This window comes from Nelusetta ayraudi, unplaced genomic scaffold (genome assembly GCF_046127955.1).
Source record: "Nelusetta ayraudi isolate G7.1 ecotype Tasmania unplaced genomic scaffold, CSIRO-AGI_Nayr_v1 ptg000011l, whole genome shotgun sequence".
In the NCBI taxonomy this organism is placed as follows: Eukaryota; Metazoa; Chordata; class Actinopteri; order Tetraodontiformes; family Monacanthidae; genus Nelusetta; species Nelusetta ayraudi.
In genome coordinates, this window is record NW_027466061.1 from 504,327 (window position 1) to 531,922 (window position 27,596).

At 46.7% G+C, this 27,596-nt stretch overlaps 2 protein-coding genes across 3 annotated transcripts in view; both read left to right on the plus strand.

Moving 5' to 3' along the window:
- Positions 1–163: 163 nt before the first annotated feature.
- LOC142884332 (uncharacterized) lies at positions 164–5,042 on the plus strand. Its single transcript, XM_076019844.1, has 2 exons — positions 164–1,429; positions 1,699–5,042. Exons 1-2 carry the CDS (start codon positions 706–708, stop codon positions 2,715–2,717), a joined length of 1,743 nt encoding a protein of 580 aa, XP_075875959.1. The 5' UTR covers positions 164–705; the 3' UTR covers positions 2,718–5,042.
- Positions 5,043–8,407: 3,365 nt separating this feature from the next.
- Positions 8,408–27,596, plus strand: part of ltbp3 (latent transforming growth factor beta binding protein 3) — a 39,979-nt gene continuing 20,790 nt past the window's right edge. For both annotated transcript variants that reach the window (XM_076019846.1, XM_076019847.1), the window contains exons 1-4: positions 8,408–9,085; positions 25,181–25,447; positions 26,350–26,513; positions 26,612–26,717. In XM_076019846.1, coding sequence (XP_075875961.1) covers positions 8,839–9,085; positions 25,181–25,447; positions 26,350–26,513; positions 26,612–26,717 — 784 coding nt within the window. In that variant the 5' untranslated portion in view covers positions 8,408–8,838. The remainder of the gene's footprint in view (positions 9,086–25,180; positions 25,448–26,349; positions 26,514–26,611; positions 26,718–27,596) is intronic.

Consider the following 27,596-nt stretch of genomic DNA (forward strand, 5'->3'; position numbering starts at 1 on the left):
TTATCTATCGACATTCATGTATATTCTTATCTATTTTTATTTACAATTGTTTCTCTAAATGCGATCGCGATGTAGTTTGTCCTAATAGAGTTGCCGTAGGAGCCCGGATACATTCCACACCTGAACAAGAATCAGGGCACAGGAAATGCATGCGCTTCTCTGACGTCATGCTTGTGCGACAGGCCTGAAATGTAAGCAAATGTACTAGGGATGGGTGACTCGCCGCCGTTTGCCGATATATGTTGGTCTATTTAGCAATTATTCACGGACTCAAATCGCGCAGTCAAAGTGCACGAGTCGGTATCGTGCGAAACCAGTTTTGTTTTATGTAAACGGTCGTGTTTGGCTCGCGGTTAGCTTCAACGCTAGCGGCAATTTTTTTTTTTTTTTGCGAGCCAACCAGGCCCAGCAGGTCTGCTCGGAGTTTCTTAACATTGTTTGTTTTTTTGTTTTGTTTTGTTTTGTTTTTGGTTGACGAACCCTGTCAGACATTAACCGAGACAAATGTTACCGGTGCGTTTTTATCTACTTTTACCAAGTTCACAAGACTAAAACGCCTACTTGGTTTAGCGTTAATCGCAGCAGCAGCAGCAGCAGCAGTAGTAACCGGGTCGTTTCCACCGGCTCCAGCTGCTGTTGGATCACAACAGCGCACTGACTGCTAGCTACCTACTTAAAGCTAGAAAAACTACAGCAAAAACCACAATGACTTCCCGGAGGAGCGGCTATGCAGGCAGCATGGACTCCTCTGCGTCAAACAGCGGCGGTGGAAGCCGCAAACAACAACAACAACAACAACACGTTGTCCAGATTTCCGAGCGCAGCGGGATGGAGTCCTGCTACGAGCGCAAAGGTGACAACAACAAGGCAGCGTACGGAGCCTCGCAGGGCGGCGTGACGGTCACCTCGCTCAAGTCCCGCCTCGGCCCTACCATCCAGACCGCCGTGTCGGCCGCGGTCGACACCCTGCTTGGCGAGGTGGTGCTCGTTCTCAACGAGACCCAGCAGGAGCTGCTGAACAAGGAGCAGGAGAACGAGAGGCTGAAGGTGCGCCTGGAGGTGTCGGAGAGGGAGCTGAAGACCTTGCAGGAGTGTCTGTGCAGCGCCCAGAAGCTCATCGACCAGCTGCAGATCTCCTACTCGGGCTCCCAGTCGGTGGGCCAGTCCGTCTTCGCCCCGTCCTCGCTGGCCTCCATGGCCTCCATGACCTCCGGCCTGGACCGGGACCACCAGAACTCCCGGGGTGTGAACGGAGCCGGCGTGGACTTGGGCCTGGGCGGCTCCGTGGAGGATTCCCTTCATGGGTTCGAGCCCAGAGACGACTACAAGATGTGCCAGCTTTCCATCCAACCGGACGGCTCCGTGACCAACCACGCGCTGGACTTTGGATCCGGCGCATCTCACATGTGCTCCGATTCAGGCCGACCAGGTGAGAGTTGAACACTTGCATTATTCAAAACAATAGAATAGAATGCTGTTATGAATCCCACATTGAGAAAATTTGCTAAATTACAGCAAAAAATATTTGGCAAAGAGAAGGAGAATTATGTCAATTACAATTAAAGAAATTAAATCAAATGTGTGTATTCCCTTGTTGTTTCTAGACCTTTTCCAGACTTTTTCCAATTTGCCGGTGAATTATACGTTCCGTACCTCCCTTCTGTGTTTACCCTCATGTTTTGGATCTGGTCTCTGCAGACGACAGGCAGCCCCGGGGACCCGCTGGAACCAGCACGTTTGAGATCAAAGAAGAGCAGGGACCAGTGTCAGGCTCCGGTCAGCCCAGCAGGAAGGACCCCGGCTTGCACGGCGACAGCAGGGTCACGGACGGAGAGCAGTCGTCCCACAGCGTCGGGGACTTGAGGTACCGAGCGATCGGGGGGGACGAGGAATCCCCACGTCCCTTCGGCCACCCACTGCGTCACCAGAGGTCCAGCAGAGACTGCAGCAGCAGCGGCGGCGCTGCCGCCACCGCCGGCGGACACAAGCTCCTGACCAGGACTGGCGGAGGAGGAGGTGGGGGCAGCGAAGGCATCGTGTCCCCGGGGGGGGCGGGCGAGGACTCGGCGGGGCCGTCGGCCTCCGACCCGGCGGGCGAGGTCCCGGGCGACCGGCCCCACCACTGCCTGGAGTGCGGGAAGACCTTCCGGCTGATCTCCAGCCTGAAGAAGCACATCCGCATCCACACGGGCGAGAAGCCGTACCCCTGCGGCGTGTGCGGGCGCCGCTTCCGCGAGTCGGGCGCACTCAAGACGCACCTGCGCATCCACACGGGCGAGAAGCCGTACTCGTGCTCCGAGTGCGGCAACCACTTCCGCCACCTGGACGGCCTGCGCAAGCACCGGCGCACGCACACGGGCGAAAAGCCCTACGTGTGCGCCATCTGCGGCAAGCGGCTGAGCCGCCTGCAGCACCTCAAGCACCACCAGCTCATCCACACGGGCGAGCGGCCCTGCTGCTGCCCCTTCTGCAACCGCACCTTCAAGGAGCCGGCGGCGCTGCGCAAGCACGTGCGCACCCATCGGGAGGAGGGGGGCGCCGGCGGGGTGGGGGGCCACCACCACCACCACCACCTGGGGCTGGGCGGCGACGACACCGACCCCGACGCCATGGACGACATAAACAACCTGCACCCGGCGGCGCCGTCCCCCCCGCAGATGAGGTTCGGGGAGTGGGGGCCCGAGGAGGACGACGGCTCGGTGGTGGACTGCGTGTGAAGCGTCCACGTACCAAGGTCGCTGCGCTGCTGGAAAAACTAGGGATGCACCAGACCACTTTTTATTTTTTTTACAGACCAGTAGAGTTCAAGCACTTGCATTTCAGAGCTCACCGAGACTGACACCGAGTACTGGATAAGTTCATTACACATTGTTTTATACACTTTTTTTTTTAATTTCCCCACAGATGTTCTGTCAGCATTCCTCAGCGTGTCTTTCTAGCGCAGTGCTTCTCAACTGGTGGAGCTCCCGGACCCACGTGTGCTTCCTTATCACGAAATCGTCTCCCAAATCTATTCCACAGCACAAAAATAGAAAAGTAGTGCAACAAAACAGAAGGCCTTCATCCTGTCATAATCATCATAGGAACAAAACATAATAAAGAAATATACATATATAATAAATATAATAAGCTTGAAATCTAAATATATATTTTAAAAATCACAAAGCCGCGACCCAATCAAATCAGCTCTGTGACCCGCATTTGGGTCGCGACCCACCAGTTGAGAAACACTGTTGTAGAACATGGAGTGACTGTCACAAGTTTCACTACAGTGCAAACACAAATTTAACACAATTGTCATATATATGCACATACAGCTGGCATGTATTTTTACAAGTACAAGTCTAGTAGTCGATACCGGGCAGTTACTAATACCCAATACTGGTATCTGTTACTGTATCATGCATCCCCATAAAAAAACTGCAGCTATGTCTAACCGACGCTGTTTCTGTTACATTGGGACATTTTTCAACGATCTCACTTCCACTGTCGGAACTTTCAAATACCCCTGTTGTGCATCCAGGAAGAGCAGGAAGTCTCACTTCTGGACTCTCCTGAAACAGCAGCAGCAGCAACAGTGGGCAGGTTGTTCTGGGATCAGGAAGTTGATGCTTTGGCAGCCGTCGGCTTTGTGATTTGGGGAAGTGGATGGCAGCAATGGACAGTCAGCGGAGCAGCAACAGCAGAAGGGCCTCCAACACTCACTGTGATGGATGGAGTGACTGCTACTGCTGCTGCTGCTGCTGCTGCTGCTGCTCCTGCTCCTCCTCCTCACGCTGTCTTCCACCCCATGCTGTGCTCTGCCAATTATTTTACTAGATTGTGTTTGACTTTACTTTGACCACGCTGCGCCGCGGTTAGAGGTCAGGTTTCATTGAGCCACACAGAAAGTGGTCTAATCCACTTATTCTGTTTTTCCCAACATCTCAGCCCAGTTAACATTCATGGTTGCCACATTCTATGATCCATGTTCATCATTCCAAATGTGCAGAACACTTAAACTCACTCAGTCATTGAAAGTTTATAGTTTAAAGAATTTATTGAAAGAAAGAAAACCCATTTTGCAACATGTCATCATGTCCCTTCATCAGTGGAAATGTCTTCATGTCCTGGTGAAGCACCGGGCAGGCAGTCATCCAGACCTTCTGCGTTGGTCAGCTGATCTCTGCTGAGCCTTTGTCACCGACGCAGTCTTCCTGTCCAGGTTTTTTTTCAAAAATCACAGAGTGGACACGGTTCCCTTTCAATCAGCATCAATTCTCTTTGTTATTGTTCCACAGCCACATCTTATCATTCCTCTTTTCTATGAGCCTGTTTCTCAATTAACATTGTGATTATTGCTCCTGCAGGCCAAGAAAGCCTTACTGCTCTGCCGGCACATGGTTTCCTCGCTGATGCCAGGCAGCGACTTCCAGCCGACACACTTTGGTGCTTGTGCATGTGCTGCTCACCACCCCCACCCACCCACCCACCCAAGGGCTGGCAATAAACAAAGCTTCCCGCCCACCTCTGTAAATAAGAATGTAGTTTCAGCCACTTTATCTGGTGGTTGAATGAGGGTTGACGGTGCGCAGAAATGTCGGCGTTCCAAAAGGAAACGTGACCGCGCTTTTGAAACATTCCCCTCGCAAAATACGTCTAAATATATATATGAGGGTTTTTGTAACTCCACCCGGTGCGTCAGCAGAACATTAAGCTGTTCTGCAGCTCCCCTGGCGTCATTCTCCACCTGGACTACTATTATGGTCTCCGTGCAAACTGCTCCGTGTACATTTACAGGTGTAAGTCCTGTCAGAGGGCCCTCATCATGTAAAATATCTGTTAGCATTTATCCAAGGTTGGATATTTCTTTCTTTCTTGTGTGACATACACAAAGGCCCTTTTGCATGCAGGTTCTGAAACTGCGAACGGCAAGAAAGTCAGTGGCTAAACGCGTAACGGACTAATTCAGTGCTTGTGTGTTTTAAGATGGAACCTCCAACATTATTTGCATCGTGTCACCTGCTGTAAATATTCCCATAATTAAAGGGTTTGTGTTTCTACTTCTGGTTCTGAGACTGATTATTTCTGGTGCGGCACTAAGTTGAGTTCTGTCAGTGGTGGCCTGTCGGGTCCAGCAAGACCTTCTCTTCTTCTCTGCTACCCCTGCAAGGCTGCGACCTGACTCAATGCAGCAGAAGAAGTAAGTAAGTAACTTATTCTCCATAGTCTGTTCTTTACACGTTATATAATTTCCACTTGGTTGCGCTGCTTCCATTGTGTATTACAGTAGAGTTTTTATCCAATCATATTTCAGCTAGCTTGTGTTGTCAGGTTCTATGAAATCTGCCTGAGGCCTTCAGGATCAACATTGCAGGCTCCTGTTCACTGTAAGTGAACGCACCACTGCCGGGTGCGATCAGATTTCGAGTCTGCGATGCTGAGACCAGCCAGCTGGCTTTACACTGAACCTCACACGTACGCGACCTGTGATTGGATAAGAAGCCTTGAGAACATGTAAAACTGAACTGCCCAGGCCCAAGTCCACACCGGCTCCGTTCACACTCCGGGAGTTCTGGTGGTCCAGGCCTGAGGTCATGGAGGTCATGGTCAATCTCCAAAAATTGCCTTTTATGTGGAAGATTTGACAGTATCAGTGGCCCTAGTTTCCTACTCGTAACTATTATTTTAAATACTCTGGAAACTGCTTGACTGGGTAACTTGTATGAAGGTAATGTGTTGTGTTTGTGTGATTCCGTAAAGATTACCGAGCCATGGTCTCATATTGAGGGTATAATAAGGCGTATTAATTTAGGCTGGACTAAGTAGTTGACCTCACTGATGGCCTAGATGTGAAATGCACCGCCTTCCACAAACAAACAAATTGGGCGCATCTGCAGTTAGCAATAAGTTTCCCACTTTTTAGCTTCAAGCTAACAACTACGCTGATCTTTCCAAATATTATTTCGCAGCGGCAAATAATAATAAGCCTTAATAACAGGCCTTTCACTTCACTTCTCTGTGTGTCACGGCAGGGAAGCAACATTATGAGGCTGCAGGCGAGTTTCCTCACTGACATTTGAACGCTGCCAAACAAAGTGCAGACGCCCCAGCGTAGCGACGCCACTTGGTCCCAAATGACATCTTGACTCGCTCTCCTGATGCTCGGTAATGACAGCCGTACACACTGACCGGGTGTTGGAGGAACCCCTACTGTGATTACAGAGGCTCAGCATGTTACATGTCACCAAAAAACCATCAGCACACACACACACGCGCAGTCATTTTCGTGATTTACTGACGCTGTCGCTGGCAGATTGAGCTGTTTTGTTTGGCGGTTTACAAAGCGTGTCACAACTGATTAAAGTTCAGGTCTTTATTTTTGGGGTCGCATCAACATGCAGAACTGTCAGGGTGCACGGCGCATTAAACCTTTTTTTTAATTCAAGAAATATTTCAAAAATGTGCAATTCAAGCACGTAGTCATCCAGAGTTAAATGAACGTGTTATATCTTTCTTTTAATCAGACGTGGTTTTTTCCTCCCTTGTTTCGACAGAGACTTCGACTCTCCTCAGAAAGTGTCAGGGAGTCTCAGTCGAAACACGTCAAAAAGGCAAGAAAACCCCATGTCTGATTAACAGAAAGATATAAATCAATTCAAAACCAAAGAATACAATGGATCTGAAACATTTGTACTTTTCCAGCTGGAGAAACACATTAGCAATTAGCATTAGATTAGGTAAAGCAACGTTCTCACAAAGCTATTATCAGTATTCCCGGCTGTTTTGGGCAGAAAACAACATCTTGTACATTTGACACAATGGCATTAAAGTCCTGCCGCAGCTCCACCATCGACCTCTGGCTCTGGTTGAACTGCCGTCTATTTGATATCTCTGTTGGATGTGTGTAGGAACAGTGGGGTTTCACTTTTCCAGAGGGAAGGATCATATTGAACCAATAATAATACTGATGAATGGTTCATGTGTGACCCACAATCTCTCTCTCTCTCCCTCGCTCTCTTGCTCTGTGTGTGTGTGTGTGTGTGTGTGTGTGTGTGTGTGTGTGTGTGTTGGCAGCCACAGGACACGATGATGGTGAGCGGCAGAGAGAAATGTGAGAACTTTCTGCGAGCTCTCTGCAGGTCCATGCGGTCATTTCCTCAGCGACTCAAGGTAAACACACTCTCTTTCTGGGCAGGAAGTGACTCAACTCACCCTTTCTTTCTTTCTTTCTTTCTTTCTTCCTTTCTCCCTCTCACAATCAGGCCTCGCTCATGTGACCCTCCCACCAACTCCCACCCCATGTTTTTTGTGGGATTCCTGGTGATTTGACTCGCTTTTCTGATGTTTTCTGATGCGGTAGCAGCTTTTAATCTCATTTGATAAATCAATGAAGGGATCGCAGAGCATCATATTGAGAACGAGTGACAGACAGAACCCACACGTTAATTAGCGGCACACATGTCTGTCTTTCTGTCAACAGTTACATGTTGACCGCAACACAGCAGCAAAGCATCCCTGGGCTGAAAGTGGCCTCTTCCTCAGCTCAGTGATCCAAGCAGGAAACGTCTGCACTTTAATCCGTTTGTCGAACCTCCGCCCACCGACAGTCGAAGGACGTTCAACAAAGGGTGAACGTCTCTCCGGCTCAAATTAAAGTTTTTAATTTCTGTGCACTGAAAAATGTTTTTCTTCATGGTTGAGCGATGGCTGTAAATATAGCTGGACACACTGGCTGTTAGATGATGGCAGAGAGTGACGCTGTCTCGCTCATGTTCATTTTGCATTGCCACCTTCTTGCTCATGCAGTCAAGTGTCCCATGCTCAGTCTCGTCAGGCAAACTGGGGATTTGGGGATAAGTGTGCTTTGGTGTGCGCGCTCTAAAATAAATGGTCTCGAGAAAATCTTCTGAGGAAAAAAAAATAAAAAGACAAAGTGTTCCAGTGGCTGCTTTTCATCCTGGAGCCAGTGGAGCCACCAAAAAGCTGCCGGGTGAATTTCGGGTGATGTGGAACTTTTTATCTTGTCACCTTTGGTGTCCAACTGGGTCTCAGAGGACACACAACACAAAAGCGAGTCAGATTATTATTATTATTATTATTATTATTATTATTATTATTATTCAGAGTGACACGCTGCTGTACAGCTCTAATCTGCGGGGGGGGGGGGGGGGGGGGGGGCAGAGAGGAGCCGTGTGTGTGTGTGTGTGTGTGTGTGTGTGTGTGTGTGTGTGTGTGTGTGTGAAGGAATAACCCACAAGGAAACCGCTCTGGGCTTTGCTCCTGCACCGCCCGGCTGCTGGCCGGCCGCCAGCATTCTGCCGAGGGGGGAGAGGGAGGGTTGGCTCACCCCTTCTCCTCCTCCTCTCTCTTCTGCGCACTCCCTCTCTCCCTCCCTCTCTCTCTCTACTCTCAATAGGCGAGCAGAAACAGCAGAAGGAGGAGGAAGAGGAAGAAGAAGAGCGAAGGGAACTTTCCTCTGAAAAACAGCAACGTGGGATCAGGGAGAAACCGAGAAACCGACGAAGCTTCTCAAGATGCCGAGCGTGTTCCAGGCGCGGGGGAAGTGATCTGTTTCTCCCCACCTACTCACCGCGGTACTCGCTCTTTTATTTCTCTTTTGAAAGTTTGGGGTGTGTGGTGGTGGGGGAGGAGGGGGGGGAAAACCAGGATCAAACCAGGAGTGAACCAGGAGCGAACCAGGAGCGGAGGACGCGCGTTTTCTCCGCCGCATGAGACGTCAAAAAAACTCAGCCTGGGTGAACCACAGCGGGCGCCTGTGAGCCGGAGCTCCGAGCCCCGTGCGTGTGTGCGGGTGTTACCAGCGGTGTCGGGGGGCCCAGCGCGGACGATGCCAGGATGCCCCCTTTGCTCGCCCGTCTGCTCGTCATCTGGTTCAGCGTCCACCGGCTGCTGAGCGCCGCCGCGGCCGCCGAGCGCTCGCAGGCGCGGGAGCGCTTCAAGGTGGTGATCGCTCCGCTCATCTGCAAGCGGACCTGCCACTTGGGTCGGTGTCAGGATACCTGCGAGCAGGGCAACAACACCACGCTGATCGCCGAGAACGGCCAGGGCGCCGACACGCTCATCGGACAGGGCTTCAGGGTCGGTGAGTGTCGGGAAACAAAAGTCTATCTATCTATCTATCTATCTATCTATCTATCTATCTATCTATCTATCCTTTATTCTCATTACTTTATTCAAAATAGCAATCCAAAACTGTGGTCGCTAATCTTCCTGGGGTCCACATAAAAATAAAACCATTATACATACATACATACATACGTACATACATACATACATACATACATACATACATACATACATACATACATAGCACAAAAACCAATAAACTACACAGAACCTAGAAATACCGTATCTACTGAAATACAGTACAAGCAGTAGTATCTATCTATCTATCTATCCATCTACCTGTATCACTGTGGTGGTGGTGGTGTGGGGGATGGTTGGGGGTTAATTAGGGCCGCTTTGATTAGCTAACAGCGTCACTCCAACCTGAGGTTTTCCACCCCCTTCTTCCCCTCCTCCTCCTCTCCTCCATCTCCTCCTCCTCCTCCTCTCCGAGGCAGTGAAGGAGCTCTGTTGGCTCTATTGGCTACTCACAAATAGACTTTATGGAGCTAAATGGAATGGAAAGCGTTTTAAGATCATGCCGTAAAAAAAAGCACTGCCGATCACAGTGCTCTCCATTCAGCTGTGTTTTCATGAAGGGCCACGAGAAGCAAGCTTTGTTTGTTTGTTTGTTGATTTGGAAAGTTTGGAAATTACCGCGACAACGTTTTGGGTTGTACTGGATCACGGTGAGGCTGCGCTGTAATGGTGTTTCAAGACAGTGGTGAGGTGGGGGGGGTTTACAATGCTTCCAGTGAGACGACAGACTGCCAGAAGAAGAACAAAACTAAAACGTTGTTTTTTTTTTTGTTTAAAACCCCCCCCCAAAAAAAACTTTTCCATCGTGAAGTTCTTCAAGATATTTGATCTCATAAACAGTTAACATTTTAATGACAGTAAGTTTTTCCTTCTGCTTCTTCATTTTTGTCTTCTTCTTCTTCTTCTTCTTCTTCTTCTTCTTCTTCTTCTTCTTCTTCTTCAAAGAAAGTGCAGCCCAAGATTGAGAGGAAAAGTACAAACTTGATCTTTTTCAGAGTTTCAGAGAAGACCACACTTTCTTTCAGCCCTCGATGTACAACATGCAGAAACCTGAGCTTGGACCTCCTGTGAGCGAGCGAGTCGTTAAGCCTGACCAAGAAAAGTTGATCCTGAGGGATCAACAGTAAGAATAAGATTCAATCAGACTTTTGTTTATTTGCGTTTTTTAAAAAAAGAAAATGTGAGCTCCTGGATTACAGTCATGGAGATGTTCCCTAAAGAACCCGGCGGCTGTGACGGCTTTTCACCCTCCACTGCATGGCTGGAAAATGTTCCCATGTTACACTTTAATTAGTGAGGCATGGCTCATTACACACCATATAAATGTACTTTTAAGATGTGCACACACACACAAACACACACACACACACACACACACACACACACCTAGCGTCAGGCATGAGTGGAGCCTTTCTGCGCTGCATCAGATCAGCTCTGACCTGGGACCCTCTCCATCCTGGAGCCCCTGCTAAACTAGGACCCTCTGGGACCCACTCCATCCTAGGACCCTCTCAATCCTGGGACCCTTTCCATCCTGGAGCCCCCTCTAAACTAGGATCCTCTGGGACCCTCTCCATCCTAGGACCCTCTCCATCCTGGAGCCCCCTCTAAACTAGGACCCTCTGGGACCCTCTCCATCCTAGGACCTTCTCCATCCTGGGACCCTTTCCATCCTGGAGCCCCCTCTAAACTAGGACCCTCTGGGACCCTCTCTATGACCTGGAACCGGCTCTGGCCTGGGACCCTCTCTGACCTGGGACTCGCTCTGGCCTGGGACCCTCTCTCACTTGGGACCTTCTCCAGCCTGGGACCCGCTCTGGCCTGGGACCCGCTCTGGCCTGGGACCCGCTCTGGCCTGGGACACGCTCTGAACTGAGACCCTATCTGACCCCGGCCAGCACCTCCTGTCTGGCACCATCCTAGATGTTCTGATGACCCTTTAATGCTGATAAGCAGCTCCTTCATCTCCACGTCGAAGCGTTACACAACCGCTCGGCGCAGAGAAATCAGAAAAATCTTCCACTCCCTTTGAATCTTTGAAGCTCATAACCCCAAAACCTGTTTCTACTTTGTTACTCCACTTGAGCTGCGTCCGCACCTGTTTCTCTGCTCAGATTTAAGGGTTAAGGTATTTTGCCAAAGTTACTCAGGATTTCTGACGCTGATTTGCGCCTTCAGCTTGTCAGTGGAACTTCTTCCAAGTTGTTAAAGTTCTGCCTGCCCTGCTCACTCTGCTTTTGCTAAAACAATCAACCCTTTTATGATGTCATGGAGGGCACTGGCACCTCTCTGGGGTTAGTGGTTGGGTGCCCGCCCTGGCATCCTTCAGGATGTGACAATCAGTGGGAATTTAGCTTCAACTTCACTTTAGTGACAGCAGTTGATTTTGAGACCGTCTCACGGTCACAGGATTGCTTTTCTCCTCTTTCCCAACAGCTAAATAAGAATGATGGTGTTTTCCTCTCATGACAGAGAGCAACATTTCCTGTTTTCTGGAGATTTGTTGAGTTTTTATAGAGTATAAATCAAAACGAGGCAGCTTGGCTGGAGTCGGGGGATGGAAAAGTAAAAATCTCATCCGTCCCCCCCAAAACATCTATCTAATGTGAGACCTTTAAAAGAGGCGCCAAGATGCAGTTGAGGTGAACGGAAAAAGTCTCTCCCAAACTAGCCTAAAGTCTAAAAATAAGCCCTGCGTAAATTTCCCGGCAGGTTTAGTCACAGGGTCCTGGTGCTTCTGTGGTGGAATAGTTTTTTTTCATCGCAGGTGGAAGCCCAGCAGGCTGGTTTTTAATCGAGGTCAAGTCAAAGCAACCTGGAGTGCAGTGACGGTACTTTTCCTTTGTCGAGTCCCTCCCTGGAAGGTTTGGAAGGACTGGCAGGACCCCTCCGTCCCCCCTTTCCCCGACTTCGCTGCGGTGCGTCACCCTTTGGAGCTTCTGTGTTAAATAATTCAAGAGACATTTGAAATTCTTGGAATACCTGCTGGTTTGGTCTGGATAATATCACCCGTCTCGGGGATCTCACGACTGACTGGGTGAGTGAGGACGATCCTGGCCGAACGACTAGCAGGAAGGAGTGAGTGAGTGAGTGAGTGAGTGAGTGAGTGAGGAGAAGTTGGAGCTGAGCTCCTCAGCAGCAGGAGAGGAAAGGAGAGGGAAGGAGAGGAGAGGAGATATGTGGTGCTGGGCGCAGGGCCTGGAATGTGGTGTGGACAAGTGGAAATTTCTCTCTCCTGTGTTAAAACAGCCGAGGCTGCGGCAGCAGCAACAATATGAAGACTTTTCCATATTGGAGCCGCTGGTGATGTCAGCACTGCAGGGACGGGCACACTTTTTTTTTCTGGATTGAATTTCTGGAGATTTCAGCTCAGACAAGAGATCTTCTGGTGGTATAAGAAACTCAAACTCATGCCGCTTTTGTTCTTCTTAGAATCAAATGGATCTGAGCCCAAAACATGAAGCAGCTGAACAACATCCTGGGATTTTTCTTCTTTAATGGCTGTAGGACAAATTGAAGAAACATGTCGGTGCTGGCTGAGGATTTGTCTCCACGTAAGAAAGGACTTTTTTTTTGACCAGCTGCTGAGAAAATGCAAAGCATTCTGCCTCACACAGTTCTAATCCAGAAAATTCAACCACGAAAGAAACGGCATTGACTTGCTGTAAAAGACCGTAGAGTTTGATCACCGGTCTTCACAGAGAAAAGAAAAGGGACGCATTTGCTAGATAGATAAATAGATAGATGATACACAGATAGATAGATAGACAGAACTCGGTAAACTCTTCCTAATGCGTTTTAAGTGACATCTTTCATACTCATGCTCACACAAACATGTTGATTAGATCTTTCAAGTTGGGCCAAGCGCAGTATTTCTTCTCCAGCAGCCGCTGCATCAACGTTCCCGACGGAAAATAAAATATTCCAAAAAAAAAAAAAAACGTTCCCGACGGATCAGTGTCACTTTTCACACTGAATCAATGAATCTATAAATTTCCATCCAATTCAGCCTCGTCTTTACCACTGGACATCGTTTCCTTCCACTCGAGACCATGAGACTCATCATCACCGTCTGTCTGGCTGAGTTTTGAAGGCCTGTTTATTAGCACTGTGCATCACCACAGAAATTCAGATTGGAAAACTTTATTGTTGACAAGCAAAGCATTTCTGAGTGTCTTCAGGCTACAAAGACACACAACACATAATAATGAAGACAAAACACGCCATGTATGCCCAGGTGTTGGCAATGTTTTTTTCATCCACTTTATCGTCAACCTTTTGCTGCTCCTTGAAAACGTGACGTTTAAAGCCTTGTAACGCATCAAGATTCCTCCACTTCATGTCTTCATTGGGACTCCGCAGGGCGTCCTGAAACTTTATGTGGAATGTGGCAAGGAATAAAAGAAAGAGTGAATCCCGGTGAACTATAAATCGCGAAAAAAAAAAACTCACTCAATCTTTGAAAATCTTTGTTTACGGGCAAGATGACGGGGCTGCATTTGTAATTATCCAGATGTGTTTGGCTGACAAAACAACCGACGGCTCATTTCTGCTTTGTTTCATCTCTGCTCGCTCGGCTGTTAATTGTAGGACAGCGAGGAGGAGTAAGGGAGTGAGTGGGAGCGGCAGCAGAAGGTGGTTTTCAGAGCTCCTTGGAGACTGAGAGGTTTTTTTGTTTGAGCTAGCTCGCTAGCTCGCTAGCCTGCTTGCTAGCTCAGTTCTTAGCTTCCCTAGCAGCGGCTCCTCTTCTACGGGGGCCATGCATACGACATAAATACTCCCGGCCTCGCTGTGTTTACACGATCCCACTCTGTGTTTTTAGCCCCCCTTTTACAGCCCCCCCCATTCCCACCTCCCCCAATGAGAAGAAGGTTTTTCTTTGCCGTTGTTAGCGGCGCAGGCATCTCATCCGTCAGCCCTTGCTAGCTGACAGACAGACAGCAGCCCTCCCTGAACTCCCACCGCTATCAGGGCTGAAGGCGCCTCCTCACTGCGCTCCAAATTCTCTCCCACTTCTGCTGTAACTGAAAAAGGCCTCGTGTTGCAACGAAGGAAAGTGGGTCTTATCACCCCCACCGCCACCACCACTGAAAATGGCCCTGATGAAAATATGGGCCTGTCTATTTCCAGGCGTCTCATCATGCAGTTACATATTTAGTGCGAGGCCGGCGGCCCCCGCGGTTTGTTTTGGTTTTCCCTCAGCTACAGGTCAGAGGTCAGAGGTCCATGGGAGCCTGGAAGTGAAGCAGTGAGACAGAGCCCATTTCTGCCTTTTCTCTCTATTTTGAGGACAAGTTTATTTTCACTTTTCAAGGCCCACCCCCCCATCCGACACACACACACACACACACACACACACACACACACCCAGTGGACAGGGCTGTCCAGCGCTGCCACAGTAAAATACCTGAGGCTCTCTGGACTGCTGCTGCACATTTGGCTGAACCCAGAGTTGAATCCTGGGCACAGCCGCACGCTCACACCCTCTCCAACACACACACACACACAGCGGTGTGTACGTGTGTACGTGTGTGTGTGAGTGTGTGTGTGTGTGTGCGGGAGGCTCATGCACATTCATTTGAGGCTTATTAAGTGTGAAAGCTCCTTACTTTGAGTGAAGTATGCGTTGGTGCGGGCAGATTGTTCCTACTTGTTGAGGCCCCGCGTTCGTATTTATGGATGCACATTCTGTCACCTCTGGCCTGACTCTGTGTGTGTGTGTGTGTGTGTGTGTGTGTGTGTGTGTGTGTGTGTGTGTGTGCGCCAGGGGAAAATAATACACAGGGGTTATTTTGGAGTGGGACGTTCTTCTTATCCTTTTAGCATTGCGCAACAAGGGGTCTGTCTTCTTAGAGAGAGTTGGTTTGAAGCCCAGCAAACTGGCAAGAACTGGCACTACTAGAACAAAGTTAGTATTCAGCGCTGATGACTGGAGCTTAGGCATAACTAAGTGATAAATTAAGATATGTATGAATACATATGTATGTATGCATATATATATAAATATATGCACTGAACACACATGACCTTTCAGAATACAGCTATTTGTGATGTCACAAAGAGTACTGTGACACAAATCCCTCAGCCAGATTGTTGTGGTCTTCTTGTTTTTGTCTTGTTTGGTCCAATAAGTTGATATTGTTGAGTTGAGGGTTTTTTTTTTTTAAGTCTTTTTGTGAGAGGCTGTAAACAGAAAGTTAAGCTGTTTCTGAAGACCTTAGATTTTTTTTTTTGTAATTGTTTTTTCGAGCCTGCTACGCTAGAGCTGAAAAAAATGGAAAAGGGTTAGTTACTACGTGGGTCCTTTAAATCTACGACTCTACACCATTCGATGTTTACCTTTGCAAAACACTTGTGCAGTCGAGGAAAACAAACTGCTCACTATCATCCTCTTCTTCTTCCGCTTCAAAGGACGTCCAGTGTTGCCGGGCGGACTGAGCCGAAGCGGCGATGAATCAAGTCAGTAAAAAAACAGAGTGTTTCTTGGCGCCCGTTGAGGGGAACAGTTTATACATCTGAAAATGTGTTTGGTGCTCAGCGCCCAGCTCAAACAAACAGCCTTCTTCACCGTCTTTAGCACTCTCCTCCCATTTGCTGAGTGAGGGTGGAGGCCTGGTGGTGGTAGGTGGAGGGGGGCGAAGGAGGTGTGGAGGGGTGTTATTTAAAGCCACGCGGAGGAATGCGACTGCTGGGGGGACTGACTGCGCCCACACCGGGAACCTGAAGCTGCTGTAGTCATCAGCCTGGGCAAACACAGCAACCCGGCCCTCGGCCAGCTAGCTACCTAGCCTACGTTAGTGTTAGCCTCGAGCCCCGGTGTGCCAGGTGTGTTGTCGGTGCGGGGATGGGGGGGACTAGGGAGGTGGACGGGCAGTGTGCAAAACACAGAAGGGTCCTGTGGTGGTCGGATCCCCTCTGATTATCCAAGAGACCCCTAAAAAGCCTCAAAGCAAAACTTAAGGGGTCTCATATTTATTCAAAAAGCTAATACACAAACACACACAATGTCACTTATGGTCACTAAAATGTCTTCATCCTGTCAAATCATCCTGTTTGGCATGTGTGTGTATGTGTGTCATGGCTTGCATCTATTGTAAGGTTATTATAGGCTTCCTGCATTGGTAATTGGTACTCATTGGTAATACAATTGGTATTGACTAACAATCATTGGATGGGGACCCTCCACCATACCCCCCGAATATTGATGGGTATTTCGCACACTGGGGGCAGGTGCCTGATGTCATCCCAGCCAGCAGAGCACTGCACCCCCCCCATTCCCCTTCCAACCACCCACCCAGGCGCGCCCTCCAGCTCCCTGGAGCCGAGTCTGTTTAGACGCTCATTATATGACATCATCAGTGTGCAGCGCCAAGATCCTCTCTGGCTTTACTCCTCTTTGTTTTTTTTTTTTTTATTCCTATTATTATTTAGAAACTTCTCAGCCAGAGAGGAATGCTGGTAACGACAACACTGCCCATCAGTTCTGGGGGGGAAAAAAACCTCTGCATGCCTCCGTGACATGTGAAAATCAGGGGGTTTTTGCATGGAGAGGGGGGTTGGGTGAGGGTGAGGGTGGGCTGGGGGAAAGCTCCATTTAGATTTAGATTTTTTTTTTTTCATGACTGCAATGCAAACTCCTCTAGCCAGCAGATAATGGCCGCACTGGGCTGTGCTATGCCTGCTCTGCATCGCTTCCCACTTTGTTTGGAGGTTCGCAAAACGGGCTCCCGGCCGTAAGAGCAAACAAAGGTCTTGGGTGACAGCGGCCCAAACCCAATTCACAAAAAGCTATTTTTATTTTTCTCCATCGCAGTAACAATGTGTGTCATCATCCCAACCGGGGAGCTGGTGTTCCTCCGACCTCCACAGCTGCCGTCCTATGGCAACTTTTCCTCACTGTCCAATGCCGATAATTCAAAATAAAATACAGAAGAAGTTGTTCCGTTGTTTACTATTTCGCCATTCTCTGATCGCTGCTCCAGTGTTTGTGTGACACATTAACTCCTGTACATTCATAATACAGATATGGGACTACCGTAGTGACTAGCGCAGGTAGTGAATTCACAGTGGCCAACAGGAAGAGGTGGTGGGGGAGCTAGAGGAGGAGGAGGAGGGGGAAGAAGGAGAGGAAGAGGAGGGGGGGGGTTTCTCCAGTGTTCTCAGCGATCATGTCAAGCCCACGGTCTGGCTGCAGTCTGAGCCACTTGGTGCTGTGGTGTGTGGTCTCCTGGCAGTGGGCATGGCCTCCTGGTGGTGGGCGTGGCCTCTGGGCTGCGGTTTCCTGCTGCCAAGCACGAGCGGCGGCAACTCTGTTTACTATTTACGGGCCTCTGTGTTGTTTAGTCATGGTTCTCAGCGAGCACGTGGCCTCAGCATTGCTGCTGCTATTCTGATTCCTGCTTTCACAAATTTATGGGAAAAAAAATCAAAGCCGGTCAAATGCATGTTGGTGGAAGTGTTTCTTGCTACCTCGCGCTGGGGCTGGTGTGATTTTGATGGACAACTTTGTTAAAGTAAAAGGATAGAAAATGTATTTTCTATTGCTGTTTTTGTTTTGTTTAGATGTTGCAGATATGACAGGATTCCCTGTTGTGGTACCGCATGAGAAAGACCACTTAGAAAAAGAGGGAGAGAACTTCTCGCTGGGAAGATTTCACATAGAACACTGTTACCATCCATAATCGAGATTAATTCACAGTCATGTGACCTTAAATATACATATTTATTCCTATTCACAGTAACAGTCATGGTTCCTCATGGCTATTACTTCTTAATGCCTTTAGCAAATGAATAAACTTGTTCATGTCACTTTTAAACCTTCTCACCTTATAGACGCTTCAGTTCATTCTGTCCAACACAAGCTGTCGCATTGGCATCAAAGAGACGCTGCTCTCAGAATGGTGGGGAGATGATAGAGTTTGCACGGGATCTTTTGGGTTTCTACGGTACACAGGATGGGGTATTGGTCAGAATACAGGGAGGTTGGTTTCAAACTTGTTCTTCCAATTGATTGTGAAAATAAGTGCGTCATCAATGACTCGAATGATTTCGAATCAACAGGATTACAACAACTGCTGGCTGTCTTTATCAGTGGAACAATGAGTCGGAGCACTGAATTAGTACTTCCGCTGGTCACACAGCCAAGGAAAACACACTCAGAATTTTCAACATGGCAGATTATTGTGTCATTTAACCTCTTTGGATGGACGGAGGGAGGGGGGGTGCCCCTTAAAGGGCCAGGCCTTCTCTACACAGAACATAAGATCTAAAAGCAGTGTGCGAAATACCCGTCAACATTCGGTGGGTGTGGAGGGTCCCCATTCTCCTTATTGTCAATAGCAATCTACAGTGCCTTCACATGCAGGAGGACTGCAATAACCTGAGTAACACCACCTTCTATCCATTCTACCCCAGCAGGAACGTTTCTTCTTGTCTTTTTTGAAAGAAATATGAGACCCCCTTAAAAGTTTTGCTTTGAGGATTTCAGGGGGTCTCGTGGGTTAACAAGAGGGAAGCGGGGGGCGGAGCCCACTGTACTAGCTAAAAGCCTAAAGTACTGCGTCCTCCATATTGAAAGCAGTTTAGTTTGTTTTTTTTCAGTCTGGAGTTGCTGGTGATTCACTGGAGTGAAGTCGTCGTAGTGGCATTTTTTTGTGTGTGCAGACCTGGAAAAAAATCTGCTTGCAATTGCGCAGAAACATGACAGCGATGCGTCGGGCCGCTGTATCGTCTACACGGAGGGAGACGACCACGACGTCTGCGGTGGCGGCGGCGCTGCTCAGCCGCGGCTTGTTGAGCTGTAATTTGTTGTTTTTGTGATGGGAGGGTGCGGCCTTGGACTCGGGGGGAGGATGCGTCATCTCCAGACAGACAGACAGACAGACAGACAGACAGGGTGGGTGGTCACAGGCCCCTTCAGAGGGTGCATTTGTTTTCCTTCTCCTTACTTTCCTTCTCTCTTTGTTCCTATTATGTTTTTTCTTTCTCTCTTCTTTTTTCTTTCTTTCTTTTGTTCTTTCGTTTTCATGCCTGCGCAAAAAAAGGCATCTGAGACGAGAACAAACCGGCGTAATTTTTCCCACGACCCCTCATTACCTGCAATTTTACGGGGAAAAAAAATGAAAAGTGTACGTCTGACTTGATGTGAAGGCGTCTCCGTGGGAGTGAGTGAGTGTGTGTGTGTGTGTGTGTGTGTGTGTGTGTGTGTGTGTGTGTGTGTGTGTGGCTGCACTGTGCTCGTTTACTTTACTTTACAGATCTGGAATGTACAGAATGTTTCCCCCCAGTAATCTCTAAATAACAATAATAATATTGATACTAATAAAAAGTGGTTTGGTTCTCCGAGGGTTTTCTCTCTGGAGTCGCTGCTCCAGTCCTTCCTCACCATCAGCAGGATACATGATATCTATGACACGAGTAGCTGCTGCTCCAGAGGGCCCCCTGCTGTGAGGAGGTCTGTTTTTCTGCTCTTTCTCACCAGTCGTTGGTGACATAATGAAACCAGGAGCTCTCACTCGCATGTCACATGAGACACTCGGATGAGAAGAGCGAGAGTACAAGAGAGCTTTTTCCACTTCTTCTTTTTTTGTCTCCGTTGAGCACGAGCGGGAAAACATTGTTGATTTGCAACATCTCTATGCTCAAGCAAAGACGAAGTTGAAGTCTGTCTTTATAGAAAAGTAGTAAGAAGTTAATCTTGTTTCAACTTAAAGTGGCTGCATGCAAAATGGAAAAGTAGTTGACTCATTTTGAAGTCATCATTCCAAAATACTGAATGTTCAACCTGTTTTAAAAGGCCCACAGCATGTAAGATTTAGTTCATAGATGCTTGCTAACAGTCACCATCACTGAGCTCTACAGTGGGATGTTCAGCTTTTACCGATACTAAAATCATAAATCAGGCCAAATTTTACACACTGGACCTTTAACTTTCCAGTTGTGTGCAAACCAGGGCTGCAAACCAGCCCTTTGTGATGTCACAGAGGGCCCTGATACCTACTCTCAGTCGGTTGGTGACGCCAGGCCGCTTCCACCCTCTGAGACTGCAGAGTGTTTGTCCCTCTAGGGTGTGTGTGAGGTCCAACAACAGTGTTCAGTGTTCACTATGAAGCAGCAGTGTTTCGCAGAAGGCTGCCAACAAAAGAGCTGAATATACATATATATATATATATATATATATATATATATATATATATATATATATATATATATATATATATATATATATAGTGTGTGTGTGTGTGTGTGTGTGTGTGTGTGTGTGTGTGTGTAATTACTCACTATTATTATCATTTACTTTATTCACTGGGAGTCTGAGATGAAATGAAAATCAAGATTCTGAAAATCATCGTAATATGGAAACAGCAACATTGGAGCATGATTTCTGCTCCAAATGCGCAAAAAACATTTTTTTCAGAATAAGCCCCTCCCTCTTCTCCTCCTTCCCCTCCTCCCTCCCTCCACTCCCCTTGCATTCGTTCAGACCGCCACACACTTCCAAAGGTTTGATTTTAATAACACAGCGCGGTGCAGTCTGAGGAATGTGTGAGAGCCGTGCAGGTGAAGGCGTGGTACCAGACTGACAGCCGGGTTTTTCGGATGGTGAGATCTGCTAACGAACGGCGAGGTGTGAACTTTAGGGCAAAAAAAAGTTTGCTGGGAAAAAAATGTTCATCATAAAAATGTTATGATCCGGACTTTAAAGCTCTTTTCCGCGTTTTCTTCCCGCGATTAATGTGTCGCAGTCACTCGGCGAGACGCTGCGCTTTGCTCCTAATAGCTCTCAGACTCACTCTCTCGCTCTCTTTCTCTCGCTCTCTCACACACACACACACACACACACACACACACACACACATGGAAATGCGCACGCACGTGTTTAAGGTCTGCAGAAAACATTAGCTGCCTGTGTGAACCTGATATGTGTCCGGTGATTTATTTCAAGGAGGTGCACCCTGCTGTTAGAGCTTCGGTCGATTGTGACTCGCGATTAATCTGGAAACAATTTTCTGTAAGTAAGGCAGAGACACAGGCCCCAGGCATGGGAATTAAACCTGCAACCTTTTTGCTTCCTCATAGCTGGATGAGAAATGAATGAATGAATGAAAGAGTGAGTGAGAAGACAATTGGTTTGAACTGGACTCAACTTTATTGGAAATAGCAAAGGCAGAGGAATGTTTTCCTGCTTTTTCTTTGCTTCTGATGTTAAACGTGCAATGTTGATGCCATTTTAACAAGCACATTTGCAAATGCACAAGTTATTAAGACCAGTGGGTGAAGTTGGTAAAACTTTACCTGGTTCACTATCAGAGTGACAGTCAACTAAGGACAAAAATCACCTTTTACTCGTTCAGAAAGTCGTGTGATTAAAAGCAGGCACTGCTGGAAAGCAGCCCCTTTGTGACCACACAAAGGGAGTCTCCTACATCCCAAAGCGTCCATGCCAACATTCCCAACAGGTTGCTGTTGTTGTTGGTCGTCCTCTCGCCGACTGCCTTGAGTGTGTCTCCTTCCATAAAGGTCCAGTGAGGAATCAGTTTGAGGCGAGGTTAATCGTTTTTTTTATGCCGGAGGCCATAAACAGCAGGCTAAATGCGGTGTTTTGCCTGTTTTTTTTTATTTAGAGCGATGCTTTGAGGTGCTTTTGTCGCCATTTTGTTTCTTTGGGATGATTAATTGTGCGAGGCAGCTCTGCTGGAGTGTGCGTTGGAAAAATAAAAAAAGATGTGAAATCGGCGCCTCGAAAAGCACGATTTGATGAGCCAACAGAAGTGGATATTTTAAGAAGAGACACGCAACCCAAGATTCAAATCTGCTGCTAGAGGATGTGTTGGCAGTCAAGTGGGTGTATTTCCCTTGGCGCAGCGTACGTCGAATCCCAATGAGTGTGTTTTTTTCTATCTGCTCTCCCTCTCTTTCACGCTAGCGCCACTCTGACATGCGACTCTTTAAATTTGTGCCGCTGGCGTGCGTGAAGCCCTGCGCTGCTACGTCACGCCAGCTCATTGAGACACCCACCAAACACCAAACTGGGCCTCAGCTTTTTCCTTCCAGTGTGCCCACATCTTTGTGGGTTTGGGTTGAGTAATCAGATTTGGAAAAAAAAAGAAAGAAAAAAGTTCCTCCCTCCAATGTTCCTGTGTCTACAACTGTAATTTCCAACGCCTTCGCCTTTTCAAGTTTAATTTTACGTGCAGTTTGGGCGGAAAATTACAGAGACCAAGCGGAGAAAATCTTTCTGCCTGATCTTCGTCTCAGGATCTCGTTCAAACTCTTCACTTCATCCCATCGCGTTTGGACTTTCTAGTCGTTTGATGAGCTTCGATTGATTTTTCTGCCTGACTTTCACTGTGCGAGGACGTCCCTGCTGCGTTTAAAGTGATCTGGTCCCCTAATTACGCTGTTGCCCAGACTCTCCCTCTAAGGCCACATATAATTACTTCCATGTGTGCACGCTTGGCGCAGCAGTTACATAAAGAGGCCTCTGCTCCTCCCCTCTTCCTCTCCTCTTCTCCTCCTCTCCTCCTTTATCCTCTCCACCACTCCTCCTCTCCCTTCTCTTCCTCCCATCCTTTATCCTCTCCTCCTCCTCTCCTCCTTTATCCTCTCCCCCACTCCTCCTCTCCTCTTCTCTTCCTCCTCCACTCCGCTTCTCTCCTAATTTCCTGCTCCTCCTCTCCTTATCTCCTCCTTTCCTCTCCATCATCCTCTCCTCTCATTTTAATTCAGTCAAGTAAAAAATGGCTCAAACCTTTTACTCAACTCAACCAACTATGGTCTTATTTTTTTATTTTATTTTTTTTCAAAAAATGCCACTTTATTTAGTAATCATCTGAAAAACGAATTTCATCCCATATGTTAACAGTAGCATTTAATCAGTTTAAAGTTTTATGAATTTATTTATACCTTAAATTGCAGAGATAAGAAGTTAAAAACTCAAAGTGAGCACAGAGCTGATATCGTTTCAATTATTTAAAAGAAAATGCTGCATCTCTCTTCATTTTTTACACATTTCATCACTATGATGTTTATTGAACTTACAAATTAAATTGAATGTGTTTTATGTTTATTTCTGGTTTGAAAGACTTCAACAGAATGTGTTTAATTTAAGGTCAAGAGCACATCAATCATGCACACAATGTTAAAGGTACTGAAGCACATTTTGGTATTGACAGAAAATTATAAATATTCCAGAACTTTGACCTCTTTTCTATAAAATGTCTGAGCCTTCGCGGGTGACTGATTGGTTTCTTTATCTTCCTGCTCAGCAGTGATTGGTTGACAGGGTTGGAGCCATGGTTGATTCCCAGTATTCCCCAATTGAAAAGTAATACTTCAATACAATGAAGTAATAATACTAATAAAAACAGCAGTAGCGACAAGCCAAAATTGGAAACACAAGAAACTTAACAAGGGGTGAAAAAATACTTGCTGAACTTTTGCTGAAACAAAATACAGTAGTACAAGAATCTGACATCCCGACTCGAGGAAAAAAAAACATTGAAACTGCAACGGCAGTATTTGCATGAAGAAAAGAAGGGACGCGATGAAAAATGAAAAAAAAAAAAAAGTTTTTACTTTTAGTTTAATATAGTTTTATATTATTATTATTATTATTATTATTATTATTATTATTATTATTACGCTCACTCAACACAACTGAACTCAAGTGTTTGTTGCCCGCTTTCACTTTTTCTCTCTCTGACTTCTCTCTGTTTTCCCTTCACTTGCTTCAAGTCTCTCCCCCTCCAGTCCTGCAGTCTGGCTCCGTCCTTTTCTTTCCTCTGATTGTTCTACTGAGGGAATTTCCAAAGCAACGACTGAAAATAAACACAAAGGGAGACTCAATAAAACTGGAGTGAATGGTGTATATATACACACACACACACACACACACACACACACACACACATATATATATATATATATATATATATATATATATATATATATATATATATATATACATATATGCGCCATGGAGCACTCCTCACCGCGTGGCTCTTTCCCACAGTTTGGGAGATCTATCCCATATGTGGGGACGGAGCGGTTAAACAGATCAATGACTGGTGCAATACTGCTGCTGCTGCTGCTGCTGCTGCTGCATCTGCTGCTGCTGCATCTGCTGCTGCTGCTGCTGCTGCACCGACCTGATGAGATTTTAATGCTTCTGCTCTGGCACCGCTCGTGGAAGGCAATATGTTTTTGCCCTAAGACTTCACATGCTAATTATGGCAAAACTTAATGTTCTGCAAAACCTCCCTGCAGACCATAATTTAACGCTGTAACCAAAAACGGGTACCTTTGCGATGCAGCTGCATGGTTGAGATTTTAAGACTGGAACAGTCTCGGACCACTAGAAATCAGAAAAAGATTTTTCACAACAATCAGCTGCTTTTTGATTGGGACTCAAACTGGAATCAACTCCTGACTACCACTACTACTACAACTAATAATAATAATGATAAAAATGACAATAAATAACTTATATAATAATAATAATAATAATAATAATAATAATAATAATAAATATTATTATTATTATTATTATTATTATTAGTCGTAGCAGTAGTAGTAGTAGTAATAATATATTTTTATTATCATTATTATTGTCATTGTCAATAGTAGTAGTTACAGGTGTTGCAATAGAAACATGGTGCAGTTGCTCATTTCTGTTGCTCAGTGACTCAATTGGCAAAGAAAAACTGATTTTTCTGGAAGGTTAAACGAAGGGTTTCGACCAGTCATATTTTTCCTCGCTAGGCTGTATATTTAAAAATTAAAGCAAAGAATTTGGGAAACATTCTGTCTGAGGAAGACGGACTTCATTCTGATTATATTTGACGACACTGATTCTCACCTCCCGCTGTGACAGTTGTTTGCTTCAGCAGTCGGAATTTCTACTCCAGAATGTCAACGGTTTTTTCTTGTCTTCAGTCATCCGCTGTGATTCATCACTATAATAAAATGGTGTGTTTTTTCTTTCTTTTTCCAAGCCCTGGTGTGACGCCTCTCCTGTTGTGTCTCTCCACAGTGGTGTGTCCCCTGACGTGCATGAATGGAGGCGTGTGCAGCTCCAGGAAGCACTGCCTGTGCCCGGCCGGCTTCACCGGCCGCCTCTGCCAGTTCCCACTGCCGCACACGCAGCAGGCGCAGGCGGCGCGCGGCAACACGCAGCCCGTCTACCCTGTGGCCCTGAAGCCCGACACGCTGAGCATGGCAGCGGGGAAGCAGAGCGTTGTGGGCCGCACCCAGATGACCCACTCCATCTTCACCCTGCCGGGACACCACTCCCGTGAAGGTACCTCGCTGCCCCTCAGCTGCTACCACTCCCAGTTCCACACACAGAGGGCAGGGGTCACTGACCTCTGTGACCCCGAGAGCCAATCCGGGTCATATAAAGGGCAACTAGTTTGCTGCACTCTCCTGAAATTACACATTTTCTGTTTCCCTTAAGTTATATATGATTATTAATACTGATCTATGTAAGAATATGAATAAGAACACCTTTATTTATTCCACGCTGGCGAAATTTGCAACAGCAATATAGTTTTGCCTGTGTGTGTTACAGCAATATAGAATAGAATAGAATAGAATAGAATAGAATAGACTAGATGACCTTTATTGCTCCCAAATTGGGAAACTATGCTGTTGTAGCAAAGGACAGCCAGTTTTGCTGAGGCAGAGATAGCAAGGCTTTATTAACCATTAGTGCAGTATTTAGCATTTAGTACAGAAAAGGTCCAGAATATTATCTGTCACACAGTGGGAAAGAGTTCTAGAGGGTAATACAGAAATAAAGAAAAAGAATAAATAAATATCTATCTATCTACATATACACACACACATACACACATATATAGTGAAATATGGTGTTATTTTTGTGAAGACAATGAACAAATTAAACTTTGTTTATAAAGCACTTTTCATACAAATGAAAGTGCAACACAAATTGCAGGACAAAAATAAAATGCAACAGAAATGCCACAATGGTCAAGTTCTCAACAATGACTGCCCAAGGTGCTATTTTTAGGTCAGGCCTGTTACAGGAGTCTTATGTGGTCCTTGGTTGAGGGAGGGGAGGGGGGGGGCACCATGTTGGTGACCCCCTTCCCCACACACACACACACACACACACACACACACACACAGGTTGGGAAGAGTGGAGATTCAGCGTTGTGGATTTTCTCTCTCTCTTCTCAGTGCAGATCAATTTGCGTGTCCACCACACGCCAGGCACCTCTGTGGTCATCCACCCTCCCGACCAATCAGAGGTCAAGCCCCCTCACAAGGCGTGGCCTCACCAGATCCCCTCCAGACACAAACCCAAGGGCCGCTGCTTCCAGGAGACCACGCCCAAGCAGGCAGTGAGTTCATGCACACCGCAGACACCCACACTGTCACGCTTTCTTTCCACCCATGACCGTTTTTTTGGGGGGGTTTGTCTGTTTCGTGCCGTTTCTAGTGCAACAGCATGCCGCTGCCTGTCCTGACCAATCAGGAGGACTGCTGCGGCAGCGTGGGGAACTCATGGGGACAGAACAAGTGCTATCAGTGTCCCAAACTGCCAAGTGAGTTGTGTGAAAATCAAATGAAATGAAAAAATAATGTAACTTTGTTGTGAAAATGTAGATTTCTCAACTTGCTTTAAAAAGGAAAGTGGATTTACTGGTTATACTGTTTTTTTTTTCCTAAAAACTGACCTCGATCTGAGATGCTGTCTTTACTCAATCCATTTTGAGCATTTTCCCTTTTCCAGAAAATACACTTGGATTTTTGTCTGATTTTTATCTTGGAGAGAACCTTGTTGAAATGAAATATTTTTGCATAAATATTTATGTTTTGTATGTCATTAAGCAAAAAATGTGGAGCATTCCCAGCAGCAGTTTCTACTCCCACTCGCATTCAGAGATGATGGCCCTGGGTTTTAAAACAATCACTTTGCACCTCGATTAAAATAATATAAAAAAAAAAATCTGTATATGAGACTCGCTGCTCGGAGTTGGGAAGAACTCGAACGGGAGAAATTATGGGAATTAAACGCAGACAGTGAGACAGGAAAAAGAGAATGTGGAAAATAACCCTCTACTTAAGTGTGTTCCTAAGGGCCTGCCCAGCGCAGGACTGTCATCACATTGCTGGAGATTGAATTTCAAGAAAATCTTGGCTCCTCACGTTTTTTTCCACTCCGCCATTATTTGCTCTCGCAGTTTCTGACTCAGACAATGTGGCCTTTGACAAAAACCCGATAACGTACATCTGGTTGGTCTTTAGATAGCTGGATCCCAGCCTGGAGCGCTGTCTCTCTCTCTTTTCTCTCGGTGCATTCATATCCACTCATAAGCTGTATTTACTTTATTTTTTCGTATTTTTTTAATGAAATGCCTGAAGTTGCCCCTCTTTTCCGTTTTGCTTTCCAAGTGTTCGTGTGAGTACAAAGTCTTCCTGCA

Bases quoted from the DNA above. Each gene is read 5' to 3' on its own strand.
- LOC142884332 (XM_076019844.1), top strand. From the start codon at position 706: ATGACTTCCCGGAGGAGCGGCTATGCAGGCAGCATGGACTCCTCTGCG. The intron at 1,430-1,698 runs GTGAGAGTTGAA...TGGTCTCTGCAG, and splicing joins CTCCGATTCAGGCCGACCAG to ACGACAGGCAGCCCCGGGGA.